This window comes from Pogoniulus pusillus, chromosome 7 (genome assembly GCF_015220805.1).
Source record: "Pogoniulus pusillus isolate bPogPus1 chromosome 7, bPogPus1.pri, whole genome shotgun sequence".
In the NCBI taxonomy this organism is placed as follows: domain Eukaryota; kingdom Metazoa; phylum Chordata; class Aves; order Piciformes; family Lybiidae; genus Pogoniulus; species Pogoniulus pusillus.
In genome coordinates this window covers 32,590,896-32,609,741 of record NC_087270.1, presented here as the reverse complement: position 1 = coordinate 32,609,741, position 18,846 = coordinate 32,590,896, and the positions used below count along the sequence as shown (strand labels likewise).

The window sequence follows — 18,846 nt, the reverse complement described above, 5'->3', positions numbered from 1 at the left end:
CATCAAATAAGTGCAACAAGCAAAAATGTTGCTTATGGACTATTAAAACAAATCACAACACTGCCATAATCCCCTCTGGTAATCAATGTTCAAGTTTAGGTATTCACATTAAAGCATTTTGTTGTTCTTAACTCAGGTATGGGCTGAATTGTTATTTGTAAAGACTCTGAAGCAAAGGGTTCAAATATGTCTTTAACTGTAGATACAATAATTTCCCCTATCTCTTACTCTATACTATGTTTTACATCTTGTGACATCATATCAGCATGTACTCGTGAATTAAATCACATGAAAAAATGTAAATGATACTCTGCCCATAGGTCTAAGAGAATATGGTCAAATGGTGGAAGGAAGAAAGAAGGGCATTAAACTGACAGTATGGCCTTGTATCAGGCTTTAAATTAGTACACCTTTCACCTTCAATGAAAAAAATCTTACTTTTCCAAAAGCTTCTAAATTAAGTCATGTTGGGTCAAAGATAAAAGCTTAGCAAGCCCTATGATAAACTTGGAGGGTGTGGGAAATTGTCTTACACCTCAGGGAACACAAGTACATAAGAAACCACCTCTTATACCTTGAAACAAAGGAAAACAAAATACATTTTAAAAGGGTAACTTACTTAAGTCTTGCATGTTCTTCTTTACATTTATATATAGCTTGCTGAAACTGATCCATCTGTTGACCTATCACCATTTCTTCATCACGGAATGCCTTTAACTGTTCCCTTAACAATGCAATTTTCTTTTGTCTTTCCAAATTTTCAGTCTCTGAAACCCGATTAGCACTAGAAAAGATAATACTTTGTTATTTTAAATTTTAAGTGGGTTATATCTATCATACAAAAGATTTATGCAAGAGAACATTTTATCTAAGATTCTGTGCATTTACAAGCTCCGCAAAGCATAAATACAAATTTTATATTTTTAATTGTAATGACACATAATTCCCTGCCAATTACATTCCTCTAGATTTAGTTTAAGGCATATCTGCTTTGCAACACTATAGAAGCTAGACAATGTATATTATCACCAACAAAAAATAAAAGCTTCTCTGCCCAATTATCTCAAAATCTTGGTACACAAAGCAGGACTATAAATATTTAACTAGATTCTCCTAAGCTGCAAACAAATATTTTCTGTTACTGCAGATTCTTTCATGAATCAGAAGTGCTCACTCCCTGCATATCTATATCTTAATAAATATACACCATAATCACTGTTTCTGTCTTTACCTGCTTTTCAGTTCTTCGATCCGTCTACGTAGCTGTTCATCATCTTTTCCCAGGCGTTTTAACTCAGTTTTGGAACGATTATAAACTACCTATGAAGGAAATAAGATGCAATAGTTTAATAGAAGCAAGAATTAATTCCAGAACGAATTACAGTTTTGAGTAAACAAACACTGAACTGCATCAAAATTGACAAATGTAACTGGAGCTTCAAGCATGCGAAGAAGAAAGAATAACACAGTTAACTTGAGATGTATTTATTTTTACCTAAGCTTAGCACTGCGTAACACCTGTGTAAACATTTAATGTCCATGGCCCCCAAAAGAGAAATTATTTGAAGTCATGCAAGAAACTGCACCTATTTTGAACTGCACTGTGGATTCAGAAAATCTTACAGGTGGAGAAATACATATGAGTATAGCATGTACAAGATTAAATATTTAAACTGGTGAAACCTTTTGAAGCTCTTTTTGCCTACCTCAGCTTCATTGACTGCTTTTCTTCTTGCCTGCACATCAGTCTTCAATAAAACACACTGAGGATGTAGAGCTTGTGTTTCTTCACTTATTGCTATTAACTTCTCCTGAATTGCTTTGTATTTTCCTTCTGCTTCCTTCACTTTTACCTTAGATGCAAAAAGAGAATGACCCAAAAGTAGCAGTGAAGCACAAACTTTTTCAAAACCTCTTAATGCTACAGAGTAAGTGTCTCCTAAAAGAATCCTTTCGACACGTCTCATTTGTTGCTCATTTGGAGGTTTTTGTTTGGATTTTTTTTGTTTTGTTAAAATAAATGAAGTCATTGTTACTACAGATATGCTAAACCAAAAATTAACTATTTTAATTTTAAAAAAATAACTGCTGAGGAAACTAGGAAACCAAATGACTACAAAATCTGTTAAATAAACAGCAACCTTCTTTTCTAACTCACAGCTTAATCACAGGACTCCAAATACATTAAGGCCAAATATCATGATATGGAAAGTGAAACCAGTATGTAGACAATGTTCTTTCAACACTAGACAGGAATATTTAGCCATAAACAAAGAACACTTCAATTGTAAAACAACTATACAGATTTTTTATCTATCTATCTATATATATTTAAATTAAATCATTAAAAATTATTGACAATTCAGAAAGTTTGAAGAAGTAATATCGAGATTGAATATTTCAAGATAATTATATCTGGTGTTTCTGTGCAAAAGATGTATATTTATATGAATCTGAATGTCTGCCAAATTCCTTGCTACTTACAGAAGTCAAGTATCATCCAAAACCCACAGACTAACCCCTGCTAACCACCAGAAAAAGAAAACAAAAAAGAAAATAGTCCTTATTATATTATTCAATTAAATGTGGAACACAAATGCTACTTGTAAGTTTTAGTTGGCTGAATAGTGAATGTGAATGTTCTTAGCTGAGAGAGATAGGGATCTACTGGAGAGAGTCCAATGGAAAACCACAGGGATGATTAGAGGACTTCAGCATCTCCTCTCTGAAGAGAGACTGAGAGACTGAGAGACCTGGGGCTGTTTAGTCTGGAGAAGACTGAGAGAGGTTCTGATGAATGTCTATAAATATCTGAGGGGTGTGTGCCAGGTGGATAGGGCCAATCTCTTTTTGGTGGTGCATAGTACTAAGACAAGGAACAATGGATACAAATTTGAACACAGAAGGTTTCACCTCAGTGTAAGGAGAGACTTCTTTACAGTAAGGGTGATGGACCACTGCAACAGGCTGTCTGCTAGAGGTTGTGAAGTCTCCTTTTCCAGAGACTTTCAAAACCCACCTGGATCCATTCCTGTGTAGACCACTCTAAGTGATTCTGCTTTTGGCAGGGGAGGGTTGGACTTGATCTTTAGAGACCCCTTTCAACCTCTAACATTCTGTAATTCTGTGAGACAAAACTAGTGACATTAGGTTTAAAACACACATACCTGGCATTCCTCTAGCTTCTGAACAAATTTCTCTGCATTTTCTTCTTCAGTTCTGATACCTTCTTTGATTGGCTGTATTTCTTTTTCCATCTCACCTACCTTAATAGAAGCATTTATTAGTGTATCACAATGTCCACAGCAGTGAGACTAATTTAAACTATGTTTCATATAAGAAAAGGTGTTTTAACAAGACACTTACCACTGCCCATGCCATTTTATGCTTCAAATCTTCAAGATGATTTCTCAAGTCATTCACAAACCAAATGCTCTTGTAACGCTCCTTTTTCTCACCATACAGCTGCTTAAGCTCTTGAACACGCTTAAAAGAAAAAATGAATTGAAAGAGGTTCAGTTATAAGCACAAAAAGCTATGACATAACATGAAATCTTGGAAGGAGTTTTTTTTTCATGTCAGAGATGTAATCAAATCAAAACTATGTAGTTGAATTCCTATCATTACTGCAGTGCTCAGATTTGTACTAACAATTACTTTAACTTTTACATACCTCTTCTCCTTGTTCTATCTGTATACGTGTATTTTCTTTAGTTTTTATAATAGATGTATAATCTTCTTTCATTTGTTCCAGCTGAGTTGCCTTCATGAAAAACTAAAAAGAAACAAAAATTTGCAGATGTGAACTCATCTCAATCTGCTGAATGATACCCCCAAAGTAAAATAACTACTGGAGTTTTTCTGAATAAGAAACTAACTCAGCAGTGTTCTATTTTTTTTTTTTTAATTACTGTCTTTAGAGAAAAGAAACTTCTTAAAAAATTGTGATTGCAGTCAGAATGTGTTCTGAGTCTGGTTGGGGTGGAGTTAAGTTTCTTCATAGCAACTCTTATGGAGCCGTGTTTCAGATTAGATCAAAACAATGCTGGTAACACACTGACGGTTTAGCTGTCAACAGTGCTGGCAGAGTGTCTTGGCCTCTATTTCTCACCCAGCCCTTCCACTGAATACACTGTCAGGGTGTGCAACAGGTTGGGAGGGGATGCAACCAGGCACATGATCGCCAGCTAACCAAAGAAATATGCCATCCTATAAAACATTGTCATGGTGTAACCCCAGTAGGCAAGTCTCACACAGCTGCTTACTCATTGCCTACTGTGAGATGAGGAAAGAGAACTGGAAAGGTAAAAGCAAGAAAACTACTGTTGAGATAAAGGCAGCTTAACAGGCAAAGCCAAATAAGCAATTCATTCACTATTTCCCATTAGCAGGCAGCCATTCAGCCATCTCAAGGAAAGCAGGAATACATCACATATAATGGGAAGACAAATGCCTGCCTTGTTTCTTCCCCCACTTTTTTACTGCTGTTAATAACATCATATAGAAAGGAATCTCCCTTTGGTCAGCTGAGGTCAGCTGTTCCAGCTGTGTCTCCTTCCAAATTCTTGTATACCACTAGTCTACTTGCTGGTGGGCTGTGAAGCAAAAAAGGCCTTAAGTGCTGCTCAGTAACAATGAAAATACCCCTCTATTATCAACATTATGTTTAGCATAAATCTGAAACATAGCTCACTTTGTACTAGCTACTACGAAGAAAAATAACTTTTACATCAGCCAAAATCAGCACAGTCATGCTTAGCAATAAAAAGGGAGATGAGAGGGTTTAGGGGGGGATCTACCCATCTTCTGCTCAGGAACTTGCCGGGCATCCATATACTCATGAGAGGCAGTCATCAATTGCCAATGCATCTTTTGTTTAGTTTTGCTTTCTGTCTTTTTCTAGCTTTTCCTTTATTTTTTTAAACAATTATTTGCTCAACCCAGAAATTTTCTTGCTTTTATTCTTCCTTTTGTGTTCTCCAATTCTAAGCAGGGGACAGCAGAGAAGGGACATGCATGCCTGTGGAGTGCTTAGCTGCTTACCTGAGTTAACTCTCAACAGGCCATTAAAATTAAGAATTCTGATTTTTTTTATTTCCTCCAAATTTGGCCTCTAAGATTTTAAATCAGTACTTTAATGCTTAATTGAAATGTTGAAGGATTTTTCTTACCTTGTACTTGTCACCTTCATTTTTAGACTGTAAAAAGTGCTTACTCATCTCTTGGGTTAAAACAGACACAGGATTATCAACCTGTAAAAATAAATTATTTTATATTAAGTAAAAAAGTTCTCATATAAATGCATATCCACGAAATTGAGCAGACCACTCTCCTGTTCCAAGCCCAGCAGTTCAGCAGGACAATGAAGGAAGTGCTTCCAGAATAAGTGACTTAGAGAAAGATAGTATTTGTTCTTTTCAATTAATTTAACAAGATCATTATTTTAAATTTTGTCCAATGCTGTTTACATTTTCATTATTTAATTGATTAAAGCATTGTATGAGTTGTCTCATATATTCTTAAGGCAGTTTCTACAAAATAAAACCAATGCATACTAACAGAAGTCTGTATTATTCGAAAGGCTGAACATGTTGAATATTTTGAACTTCATGTGCACTGCCTGATCTTTTTTTCATCACTAAGCAGGAAAAACACACTCAATTTTATGCAATGGCAGGAATTGAGATAATGAATGAGACAAAAACAAAGCTCCAGGTATGAAAAAAATCATATGCGCGCTATGACTTTCATTAACAGGATATATGATGTTCAGCAAGTGTAAATCTAGAGTCCTGTATCTGGGAAGGAATCATCCCATGCATGAGAACAAGTTAGGGGTTCACCAGCTGGAATGCAGGTTTTCAGAGAAGGGCCTAGAAATGCTGGTAGACACGTTCACCAGCAGCCAGAAATATGCCCTCATGGTCAAGAAGGCCAATGGTATGCTGGGGTGCATTAAGAAGAGTGTGGTCAGCAGGTTGAAGGAGGTTCTCCTGCCCCTCTATTCTGCCCTAGTGAGACTGCACCTGGAGGACTGCATCCAGTTCTGGGCTCCTCAGTTCATGAGGGACAGGAAATTACTAGAGAACAAGGGGCAATGGCTACAAACCAAACAGAGGAGGCTTCATGTGAAGTTAAGGAGAAATTTCTTTACTATGAGGGCGATAGACCTCTGGAACAGGCTGCCAAGAAAGGTTGTGGAATCGCCTCCACTGGAGACTTTTAAAACCCACTTGGATGCATTCCTGTGCAACCTCATCCAGGTGTACCTGCCTTAGCAGGTCCCTTCCAACATTTACCATTCTGTGATTCTATGACTCATGGCTCATAGATGATATCCAATACTTATCTGTCTGAGACAGAGCCTTATTCTACATTGCATGAGATATAAAATTCAATTTTCTTTTGTTATCACACTTGATCTTGAAAGAACATGAAGAGGTAAAATTGTCTCAATGAAACAGAACACTGTTTTTTATTTGAATTATAACATCACATGATGATGTCTTAAACTGCACAGAATTTAAACATCTGTTTAATTACCTGTATATTAAAGTGATCCAGTATTCCAATGAGTTCCTCTTTCTTTGAGGAAATTAAGGTCCCTAAAGGTAAAATAGAAGAATGAAAAATACTATTAGGTCCAAATCAAAAAGACACACAATGTCCTAGCCTTTTGTTCAGTCTACCAGTTCTTAGTAAATGTAAAACATTAGATCAGTTTTGTAACACAGTTTTAGCTCTAAATGAGAAATATTGGTTGTTTTTTTCAATATTTCTGATCTATTTGCATTTGTACAGAACTAGTTTAATTAAAATCCCTCCTTGCCTCATAAGCCCTTGGTGACTGAAATTACATGAATCAGCAAATTCAACAAAAACTCCAAATCACTTAAAACTAAGTTCACTTTGATGTGCTAAAACATTCTTAGTCCGGACAGAGAAGGGCAACAAAACTGGTGAGGGGCCTGGAACACAAACCCTATAAGGAGAGGCTGAGGGAGATGGGGGTGTTTAGCCTGGAGAAGAGGAGGCTCAGGGGTGACCTCATTGCTGTCTACAACTACCTGAAGGGAGGTTTTAGCCAGGTGGGGCTTGGTCTCTTCTCTCAGGCAAGCAGCAATAGAACAAGGGGACACAGTCTCAAGTTGTGCCTGGGGAAGTACAGGCTGGATGTTAGGAGGAAGCTCTTGACAGAGAGAGTGATTTGCCATTGGAATGGATGGCCCAGGGAGGTGGTGGAGTCACCGTCCCTGAAGGTGTCTGAGAAAAGACATGGCACTTAGTGCCATGGTCTAGTTGACTGGATAGGGCTGGGGGATAGGTTGGTCTGGATGACCTTGGAGGTCTCTTCCAACCTGGTTGATTCTATGGACATCATTCTGGAAAGATTAATCAAATGAGAAACACCATCCTCATCCTTTACTCACATCAAGACATTTAAAGCAATGAAAATATTTAAACAACTACTAAGACTAAAACAAACTACCACTAACCAGATTTGCTTTTCAGTTTATAACTTCTGCTTCCATCCAGATTAATGTGCTGATTCACAATAATAGAGCTACCATATACTTCAGGTTTAAATGCATCTCTGCCTTCGTTTCTCAAGGTAATGGAAATATCTGCAGAACTAAAATAATAAAAAAAAGACAACTAAAGTTAGTTCTAAAATGATTAAATAACTAAAAAAACAGGCTAATTTTCCACAAAGGTCGTCACAACTGGAAGTCAGTCATAGCACCAATCAGGACAGAGTATGTTATGTTGTTTGTGCCAAAACAGCTTCAGAAACACACCACCATGAAGGCTACCATACACTGGTCTGTCTCCATTTTCTGTGCTTCAGATAAATCACAAGCCAAAGACAAAGAGCTGGGAGAGCAGATTTCCCCAACCATACCTCTCCAACTGAGTGCCCCATCCTTAGGTTGCAGAATAAATTTTCTTTATCCTCCTATTCCGAAATTTGCTTCTGTAGAAACCAGTTGCTTAGCTTCTACAATCATCCTTAGCCAAAGTAATCTATAGCAGAATGCTCAAGGCATTCTCCTAGAAAACATGTGATCTTATTTCAGATATGAATTCAAGTTTTCTGTTTCTCAAGTGGTTGCTGAACCACTAAGTTATTACACAGAAGGCAGATAGTGTCAGCAATTTTACTCCAAGTACCTGTGCTAGTATGAGCCTAGCTGGAATGTTTTGGTGAGAAGAACTAGATTATAGGCTGTGGAACTAAAACAAGGCTGATGTCCTCACTCATAGGCTTGCTGAGATGTATAAAAACAAAAATCTAAACATAGATAAGGGAGTCACAACTTCTCCTGCCAGGCAGCTCCTAGCTGCATCTCTCTCTAACCTCATCCTCCGTTTTCTTTTCTTTCCTAATCTACTTTGCTTCCTAACCCTCTGCCCAAACTTCCATTCTTCCTTGGGACTGGGGTAAGGTTGAGAGGGGTAGGGTGGAAGGTGAAGGGGCAGTTGGGAGCCCCTCCTGGGGACTCAGGTTTCTGGGAGGGGAGTTGTGTTTCTGTCTTACCTTTTACCTTGTATATTTGTGTATGTAACTGTATATACTCTAAATATCTGCTTGTATATTCTGCTAAGCTGTAAATATAAGCTTCATTCAATTTCCACAGCCAGCTGAGTCTAGTCTGGGTGATTTCCAAAGTGGGGGGGGGAGGGTAACATCCAAACCATCACAGTACCTCTGAAAGAAAAAAGCCTGAAGCTCTGAGTTACAGCTTCATGCAAATATAAACCCTTAAACTTCATCTCCCATCTTTTTATTGATTCCCTTAACCTCTTATCCCCAATCCTGAACCAGACATGAATCCACCTCCTGTGCATTTAATAACCCACCTGTATTGTCAAGGTCTTTACATAGTATATTATATTATGAGAAAGAAAAATAATTAACCTCACTACTCACAGAATAATAACTAGTTCCCTATGACCTTTTTCTTCTTCTGTATATTCAAAGATATTCAGGTCCATAAGATATACAAGAACGGAGCAACATTCAAGATATTGTTAGGTAGTTCAGAGATAGTAAGTGTACCACTGGTAAATTACTGCTAATATTTCTAATGTGCTTTTTGTTTGTTGTTCAGGGGGAGTTGTTCATATGATGTTTTCAGTGTTATGCTTTCATTCAAATCTGCTAGATCCAATAAGAGAATAAGGAACATGAAGGTGAACAGAAAACTGATTGGCTAACCTAAACCACAATCACTAAACAAGATGTTCAGCCTTTAAAAGAGCTCTACTTACGTCTCTCCATCTCGTACAAACATTTTTAGTGAAGAACCCCTATTAGTTGCAGTGGCTTTTCCACCAAGTCCAACAATAAGAGCAGTTAGTACAGAACTTTTTCCACCTGTAATAGAAGCATTGAAGTTAAAAAAAAAAGTTCTTGTAAATCTTTATTCAGTTGACTCATACTACAGATTCCTATTTGATTGCTATGTATTTGTATATTTCAAGTCCAAACTCTGTCTTTATTTAACAAACATAAGACAGTGATAGCTCTAGAAAAACATCTGCCACTTCCAAAGTTCTCCCTAAGAAAAAACAAACGTGAGTCAGACTTCTGTTATTTCTATTTAGCAACTTGCATTTAGCAAGATGTGTTACCTCAAGAGTCAAGAAACTCCCCTTCCTTACAAGCATACACAAATCATGTATACAACAAAATAAATCAAGCAAACATTACTGTGTACATAACTATCTGAAAGGTTTCGAGCTCTCTTTAAAAATTTATTTTTGATTTTTCAATTCTCTCTCCAAAAGAAGTGAACTCACATAAAAAAGTATCACTCCCTTCTTCTATAACAGTTGTTACATGACATATACTTGGATAGTTACTGTGCATTTAATAATGAACATATGAGTAGCTTTAGTTTAAATGTAAATTTATGCATAATTTATCTGTGAAAGATTTACATTCACATTGTATTTTGAGAACTTCAAAATGTAAAACCTACATTTTCACCAGCTTTGAACTACTGGGATAGACCTGTGTGGTTCTCAAGTCTAAAGTAAATCTGTCTCCATTGCAAAAGATGGCTAGCAATTCTTTTTCAAATAAAAAATACATCTTCTAAATTATTAATGAACTGTTCTTTGTCATAGAAATTACACAATTAACACTTACTTCCATTGTTTCCAACAACAAAATTGAGATTTGATCCAAACTGAAAAGGCCCCAACATTGAATGGCACATAAAGTTCTTCAGCTGGATACTTTCAATTATTCCTACTTCCCCTGCAGCCTGAACAATTAAAAGTTGTGTTACGTATGCACTTTAATGAGATATAGTTTATCTTTTAAAATATAATGAGAATTAAAATCACAACATTATAGAAACCACCAAACATTACAAGCTGCAATGAAATCAAAAAGGTTTCATGACACTGAGAAGTTGCTTAGCATACAGCAGTTATATTACAAAAGAGGAAAATAGCTAATAAAGATGATACCCATAGTAACTTTCAGTTAACCCCATAATTAATTTTAAATCAATACAATGTAAGATCATAGATACCACACAGTTGTCAGAGCAGTAATAAAAAGCATCATAGAAACACTTTTGTGGTTTTGGTGGGTGTTTGTCTCTTCTCCCAGGCAACCAGCAATAGAACAAGGGGACACAGTCTCAAGTTGTGCCAGGGGAAGTATAGGCTGGATGTTAGGAGGAAGTTCTTCATAGAGAGAGTGATTTCCCATTGGAATGGGCTGCCCAGGGAGGTGGTGGAGTCACCGTCCCTGGAGTTGTTCAAGAAAAGCCTGGATGAGGCACTTAGTGCCATGGTCTAGTTGACTGGATAGGCCTGTGTGCTAGGTTGGACTGGATGATCTTGATCTCTTCCAACCTGGCTGATTCTATGACTTGCCTAAATACTATTTGTGACAATTTTTAGCACAGCTTTGAGTAGAGGAAGGCAATTAGATCACAAATAGGGAAATCAAACTGAGAGTGGGATAGCCCTCTGTTCAACTGGTGAAGCTTTGACAGGAAACTTTAGCATTATTACCAGTGCTTCAAGTGCACTGCATTCTAAGAAAGCAAAGTCCACATGATAAGTAAATCAATGACACAAACCAGCTGCTGTTCAAGAAAACTAAGTGAAGAATCATCTTTATGCATTCAAAAAATCAGTCATGGTGTGTCACAGAACGGAAGAGTATTTCAGTTGGAGTGGCCCTACAATGATCATCTAGCTCAATTGCCTGATCAGTTCAGGGCTGACCAAAAGTTAAAGCATGTTACTACGAGCATTGTTTAAATGCTTCTTAAACACTAACAAGCTTGGGACATCAGTCACCTCTCTCTGGAAAGCCTTGTTAACAGTGTTTGATCATCCCCTCAATAAAGAAGTGCTTCCTAATATCCAGTCCAAATACACGTCAGTATAATACAGAGGGGTAGCATTTATAATCACCTTTAACAACTACACAAGCCAAAGAATTAAGGTAAAAATGAACTTAAGCAGAAGTCTTCATTATAGACATTACTTTTAGTTTCTTATACATTGTCTCCACCGAAGCTTGCGTGCAAGACATTTGCTTCAACATTAACCAAAGGCATAGAACTTTTTTGCATCAACTTTTTTATTTTGTCCACTCACAACTTTTTAAACAACTTACCGACAGTGAGACAACACCACTGTCAGCTGGTGTCTGTGACTCCTCTTCATTAGACTCATCACTATGTTCATCTGTGTATTCTTGTCTTTGCCTTTTACGGGATCTGGGCTTTGAAACACTTTCTTCCTTTCTCTTACCCATGAGTGCTGAAAAATGAAAGCAATGAAAGACTCTAAGTTTCAGTCTCCTAGATGAATATATACCTACAGATGACAACGCAGACATAACAATCTCCTTGCTTTGGTAGAAAGAAATACTAAGTTCATAACACACGTTGTAACAAACTAAATACTTCTTCAGAACTGCAATGTCTGTGAATCTAAACCTAAGCTTAGTATGAAAAAGCTGCATTAGAACAAAAGAAACACAACTTCATTATTCTAATCAAGGTAGATTTGTTCATTAACAAAAACAAACAAACAAATCCAAACATACAAACCTTAATTCTCTTTTCCTTGTTGCATTAGATTTTAAGATATTTACTAGAATTGCTTGGTTAGCACTGAAATCGTAGATTAAGTTGTAAAAAGTACCTTAAAAAAAGTGCATGAAAAAAAATTACAGCCATTAACAGTCTACAAGGTTCCTTCAGTGCATTGATGATAACTTCTTGAAACAAGTGATGGGTAAGCCAACTAAGACAGGTGCTCTGCTAGATCTCATACTCACTGTGAAGCGGGGTCTGGATGAAGGCAGTGTTGGCTGCAGCAACCATGAGATAGTGGAGCTCAGGATCTTGTATGGTAGGAACAGAATTGCAAGCAGGATCAAAATTTTGGCCTTTTCAAGCAATTGCTAGGGGAAATCCTATGAGACAGGGAACTAGAAAGCAAATGGACCCAAGATAGTTGGCTAACATTCAAGGACTATGTCTTCCAAGCTCAAGATCAGACCATCCCTATGGGTAGGAAATCAAGGAAGGGAGCCAGGAGACCTGCATGGTTAAACAGAGAACTGCTGGGAAAATGCATATGGAAGAAGAGAGTCTACAGATCATGGAAGGAGGTGCTAGCCACTGGGGAGAAATAAAAGACTGTTTTCAGAGGATGTAGGGAGGCAACTGGAAAAGAGCTAAGGCCTCCTTGTAATTAAACCTTGCAAGAGAGGTCAAGGACAACAGAAAGAGCTTCTTTAAATAAATGGCAGACAAAGCTGCTGAATGCCTTCTTTATCTCCATCTGTACTGCTGGATACTGCCCTCAGGACCATTAGCTGCCTGATGCCACAGAGCAAGTCAAGAAAAAGAAGGAGTTTGCACTGGTTGATGAGGACTGGTAGGGATCAGTTAAGCAATCTGGACATCCATAAATCCATAGGTCCTGATGGAATGCACCCATGCATGGTAAGGGAGCTGGCAAAAATCATTGCTAGGTCACTCTTCATCATCTTTGGTAAGTCATGGGGAACAGAAGAGTTGCCTGAGGACTGGAGAAAAGTAAATGCCATTGCAGTCTTCAGAAGGGAAGGAGGATTCAGGTAACTATAGACTGGTTATCTTCACCTGCATCCTCAAAAATGTGATGGAGCAACTTATCGTTGGTGCTGTCTCTAGGCATATCAAAGATAGGAAGGTCATTAGTAGTCATTATGGTTTTACCAGGAGTAAGTCACGGTTAACAAATCTGATAGCCTTTTATGAGGACACAACCAGGTGGATGATGGTAGTGCAGTGGATGTGGATTGTCTTTATTTCAAGAAAGCATCTGACAAGATCTCCTATAGCATCCTCACAGCTAAACAGAAAGTGTGATCTGGATGATCAGGTAGTGCAGTGGATTGTGAACTGGTTGAAGGAAAGAAGTGAGAGTTGTGGTCAATGGGACTAAGTCTAGTTGGAGGCCTGTACCTCGTGTAGTCCCTCAGGGGTCAGTATTTGAACCAGTACTATCCAATATGTAAATCAATGGCTTGGATGAGGGTCATTGTCAGCAAGATTGCTGACGACGCAAACCTGAAAGGAGCAGTTGACACACCACAAAGTTGTGATGCCATTCAGCAAGACCTGGACAGACTGTAGAGCTGGGCAGAGAGGAATTCAGTTAAATACAATAAGGACAAGTATAGAGTCTTGCATCTCAGCAAGAACAATCCCACATATCGGTACAGGCTGGGGACTGACCTGTTGGAAGGCAGCACAGGGGAACAAGACATGTGGTCCTGGTGGACAAAAGGGTGAACCATAAGCCAGAGATATGCCCTTGTAGCCAAAGCAGCCAACGGCATCCTGAAGTGCATTAAAAGTAGTGTGGTTAGTAAGTCCAAAGAGGTACTCCCACCCTTTTACTCTGCCCTGGTGAGGCCACATCTAGAATACTGGAATTCTGGGCTTCTCTTGTGAAGACTTCAGGGAATAGCTTGAAAGAGTACAGCACAGAGTCACAAAGATGATGGAGTGGAACATCTCACTTACAAGAAAAGACTGAGGGACTGTGAGTCTCTTTAGCATGGAAGAGACCTCTATGCCAGGGAAGGTCATAGAACAGATCCACCCAGTATGTCTGATAAGGGATATGTAGGGCAGGGAAGTGATTTGAGACAGACAGAATGGCTTCACCAAGGGCAAGTTCTGCCTGACCAACCTAAAGGCCTTCTCTGGTGGCATGATTGTATTAGTGGGTGGACTGTTCAGTGGACAAGGAATTGCTTGCATGTCCATTACCAGAGGATAGTAGTCAACAGCTCTATATCCAAACAGAGATCTGTGATAAGTAGTGTCCCTCAGGAGCCTTTACTGGGACCAGTGCTGTTCAGTATCTTCATCAACGACACAGACAGTGTGACTGAGTGCACCCTCAGTAAGTCTGCAGATGACATCAAGATGAGTGAAGCACTTGTGTGATGGTAGGGTGAAATGGGCCCAAAACAAGCTCCTCCCCCTGCTTCCAGGTAAACTGAGAAGTATGGAAAAAAAGACAAAGGCCTGCCAGGGACATGTTTAGACTTGTCCTACCTGTGTATGGTCTATTGCATCTGCCTTATTTAGTCAAGACTGGCAGGAAGCCATCCTCATTGGTTAATCACTTTGCTTATCTTTGTGGCCAATTGGCTAAACTGACACTTGCGCAAATGACAAATATAAGCCAAGACTGAAAAACATGTTGGTTTTTGCTGCCTTTCCAGGGGAAGCCTGCCTGCTTATCTCTGGAAACCTGCCCTGCCTCAGTTTACGTGGACAAACCACAAAGCTGAGTGTGTGAGCCTTGCTTCATTTATTTCATCCAGACATGCCATGAGAGCAGCTGTGCCTCAGTTTACCCTAGAAAGCCAAGTGTCCATTGTGCCATGACAGTAACCTGCCTAAACTTGTTGCAGACCTGTGCATATTCAATAATATTACAGCACTGAGCCTGTACATAGTGCTTAGGTAAAGCAAGCCTGAAACCAGCCTGGTCTGAGGACTAAGAGAAAACCATCCACAGCTGCCTCCCTATCACAGTCAACACAGCTGGAAACTGCAGCCCAGAAGCATCAGCATCTGTCCTGTGAGCCAAGAGGATTGCCCGAGAGTGCCCCAAGAAAGGAGTCTGCGTCTGCCACTCCATAAAGCAGCTTCCCAGCAAGTCTCGCTGGAGCCCGAGACCCCATAGCCTAGAGAAGCTATGTATGGGGAAGCTGCTTCTTCTTCCCCATTCAACAGCCCTAAAGCCCCAAGAAGTCAAGCTGTAGTACCTCCAGAGATGTTCTGAGAATGAGCACACAGCTACCACATGCATCTGTGCCATATTGGTGTAAGCATATTGTATCTTGGATAGCAATAATTGCAGCCAGAGAGGTTTCAAACTCCATTGCATGAGTACCAAATATGTTGCCTATTTCTTTGTGAAGGTTCTCTGTTTATTTTGTCTGCTACTTCAGTTTGGCAGCCATAGAACCTGTCAAATCTTTCTCTGTTTGCCATGGAAACTTTACAATATCAATAGAGGTTTTCAAGTTTTACTAAATTGTTTAATATTGCCTGTGTACTGTACCTATCCATCATAAAATATCTTCACAATTGAACAAATGACACTTTAATAAGTTTTGGCATTATCTTACATTAATAATATTGCTATTAATAAATTATTAAATATTATTAAGCAGATACAACTACTTGACATGAAGCCATCCAGAGAGTCTTGGAAGACCTTAAGAAGTAGGCCTGTGTGAACCTCATAAGGTTCAAAAACGTCAACTGCAAGGTCCTGCACCTAGGCAGGGCAATCTCTGGTGTTAGCACAGGCTGGAGGATAAAAGGATTGAGAGCAGCCTTTTGGAGACCTTGAGGGTATTGGTGGATGACAAACTGGGCGTGAGCTGGCAGTGTATGCTTGCAGACCAGAAGACCAGTTGTATCTTACACTACATCAAAGGCAGCATGGCCAGCAAGTCAAGGGAGGTGACTCTCCACATGTATTCCAGTCTGTTGAGAGCCCAACTGGAGTACTGTGTCCAGCTCTTGGGTCTTCAGCACAAGAAGGACACGAAGTTGCTTAACTGGGTCAAGAAAAAGGGCACAGAAATTATCAAAAAGCTAGAACACTTCTCATATGAAGACAGGCTAAGACAGTCGGCATAACTCAGTCTGGAGAAGACTCTGGGGAGACTTTATTGTAACCTTTCAATACTTCAAAGGAAGCCTACATGAAAGATGGGGACAGTCTTTTCAGCAAACTTTAAGGCCTGGTGCAACGGGACTGAGTGCAATGGTTTTAAGCTAAAAGGGGGGCTACTTAGATGAGTTACAAGAAAAAAAATGTTTACAATGAGAGTAGTAAGTCACTGAAATAGATTTCCCAGAGAGGTGGTTGAAACTCCATTCCTGAAAACTTTCAAGGTCAGGGTGGATGGGGTTTTGAACAATCTGATCTATTTAGCCTGTTCACTGCATGATAGTTTGACTAGATGAACTTTTAAGGTCCCTTACAATGCAAAACATTCTGTGTTTCTAATCTGTAACTTCTATTTTACATTATGTAGTTCAATATCATAGACAAAGACACCATGGAGTAAATACACTTCATCATTTCATTTACATACCTTTTGGTACGCTACTTTCAGTTTCCTACATCAACATGTCTTTATGCTTGAACAATTCACACCAGGAAATAGTCACTTGTATACTCTTGGAATTTATCCATCACCCAAATGTGAAGACAAGTATTCATTCAATCCGCTGTTGCATGAAAACTTCTTCTAGAAATAAGGGAAAACAAAAGATTTAGATGTTGTAAAGTCTGAACTAAAGATTAGGACCATGAGTTTTGTCACTACACCCTCTGGAAATTTAAGAAAGAGTGTAAGAGTGAAAAACAAAACAAAGTAAGATGAAGGAAAATTCACACATATAATCTAAATGTGATGAAGGCAAAGGACAGTAGCCTGCATCCTTGACCTCTTGAAAAGCTATAATTACAAACTGAACTTAACTGGAACATCAAGCAAATTTTACTGAAGTAGCCTCAGAAACTATGACAAATACCAGGGGGTGTAATAGCTACAGTGTGTATAGAAAAGCCTGTATAAAAGAGAAATTGACTGCAGCAACAAGGAATCCTAAAGACTTCACAAGAAGCAAAGCTTTAAAAGCCAGAGGAAAAAGTTATCAACGCAAAAAAAAAAAACAACCACAAACCAAAACCACACATAGAAATTGATATATACATTTGAATTTTACCTTTAGTCTTGACATATTTTGATGGAATTTTTTCTTTTTTTTTTACATTAATTCCTCCCAAAACTCTTTCATCAAGACACCTCTGATTTTTCTTCATAACAGTTTTAATTAACAAAAAATTCAGTCTCAGTACCATTTACCATAACTTAAACAGAGTTTGGAAATTCCAAGACAAAGGAAAAGCAACTGATCTGTCTTAAGGTTAGTAAAATGTGCAATCCTATATAAAGACAGAACACATTCTATTAACAAAAAAAGAATGAAATCACAGGATCAAGTCATTATGATGCTTGAAAGAAAAAAGCAATCTCCAAATGTGCTGTACAAAACTATTAGGACTAGTAGACACTTTAATACTGAAGTATTTACCCTGTTAATATTTACAGGAAAACAGAAGCTGATGCTCACTCACAATCACAGACTGTTGAAGTGGCAAGAGACCTTTGAGATCATCACATCCAAGTGCTCACTTAGAGCTGGCAACCCCATGACTACTGCTAAACCATCAATGTTGGTGTATCACACGCTACAAATACTTAGACACAGAGATGGTGATAAACAGATTACACATTTACTCTACCACTTTATAATAACGGAAAGGTAACAGTCACTGCCTGTTGCACTGAAAATGCACGTCTCAGGGCGGCTTAAGTCACAACTCCACCTTCATACCCAGCAGTGGAGTTCCATATATTTTCGGGGGCTATCTAAGTCAGATGTCCCATGTGAGACTTCACGGCTCTGCCATTCATGACTCCTTTCCAAACATGGAGCAAACGTTAATCTGTACCATCCCATTTAGACACTGGAAGTGCACCAGCTGCAGAGGGCAGCTCCACTTCCTCGATAGGGAGGGACAAAGGAAGAGGGGCAAACATTCCCACCCGCCAACTCGCGCTGCCAATCCCACTGTTACTCGTTGCTTGGCCAACACTTTTTCCAGACAAGATGGGAGGATCCACTGACCTCTCAGAGAAACGACATCGGTTGTGACCAGAAAGCCTGAGCTGCACCCACTCCCCCGTCTTTACCCGCTTCCCCACCGCCTTCACAGCGCCGGCTGCCGTCACAGCGCGGGTGTCCTCCCATAAGGCGGAGCAGCCATGCTGGGCAACGGGTAACAAAAACCAACTCCGACTGACAACGGCCCCTCACAAATACACCTGCGAAAGGCGCCCCGGCGACGCAGGACGGGCGCGGCGGGGCTGCCCTGAAAAAAGCGCGCTGCGGTGGGGGCAGACAACACTGCTAACCTGCGACTTCCCTCCCTTCCTCCTGGCCACTTCTAGAAAGCAGAGGCTCACCCAGACACGGCGACACCGCCCCCCAGGACCTTACACAAGCAACTCACCCCAACCTACCTCTCCTTAACGACACTGCTGGCGAGGCCGCTACAACCGCCACAGGTTCAGACCCGGGGAAGGACCCGAGCCCGCGCGGTTGGAGGGCTGGACCACGCAGCGACGCAGCCACTCCGGTGCGACGGAAGAGCCGCCGAGGGCGCGGCGCCTGCGCGCTCCCGCCTCCCGCTCCCAGCGGGCCG

The 18,846-nt window shown here is 39.6% G+C and overlaps 1 protein-coding gene across 5 annotated transcripts in view; it reads right to left on the bottom strand.

Annotated features, from left to right (window-relative positions):
- The window catches only part of SMC6 (structural maintenance of chromosomes 6), a 39,823-nt gene extending 20,979 nt beyond the window's left edge, over positions 1-18,844 (bottom strand). The window contains exons 1-14 of one of the 5 annotated variants that reach the window (XM_064146413.1): positions 18,655-18,844; positions 16,667-16,822; positions 11,651-11,796; positions 10,157-10,274; positions 9,274-9,379; positions 7,497-7,633; positions 6,544-6,605; positions 5,172-5,252; positions 3,674-3,775; positions 3,367-3,486; positions 3,168-3,266; positions 1,707-1,853; positions 1,232-1,320; positions 620-784 (exon numbers count right to left, since the gene is read on the bottom strand). In XM_064146413.1, the coding sequence (XP_064002483.1) occupies positions 620-784; positions 1,232-1,320; positions 1,707-1,853; positions 3,168-3,266; positions 3,367-3,486; positions 3,674-3,775; positions 5,172-5,252; positions 6,544-6,605; positions 7,497-7,633; positions 9,274-9,379; positions 10,157-10,274; positions 11,651-11,791 (1,367 nt within the window). In that variant the 5' untranslated portion in view covers positions 11,792-11,796; positions 16,667-16,822; positions 18,655-18,844. The other 4 variants (XM_064146411.1, XM_064146412.1, XM_064146415.1 and 1 more) reach the window with 4 other exon arrangements.
- Positions 18,845-18,846: the final 2 nt, after the last annotated feature.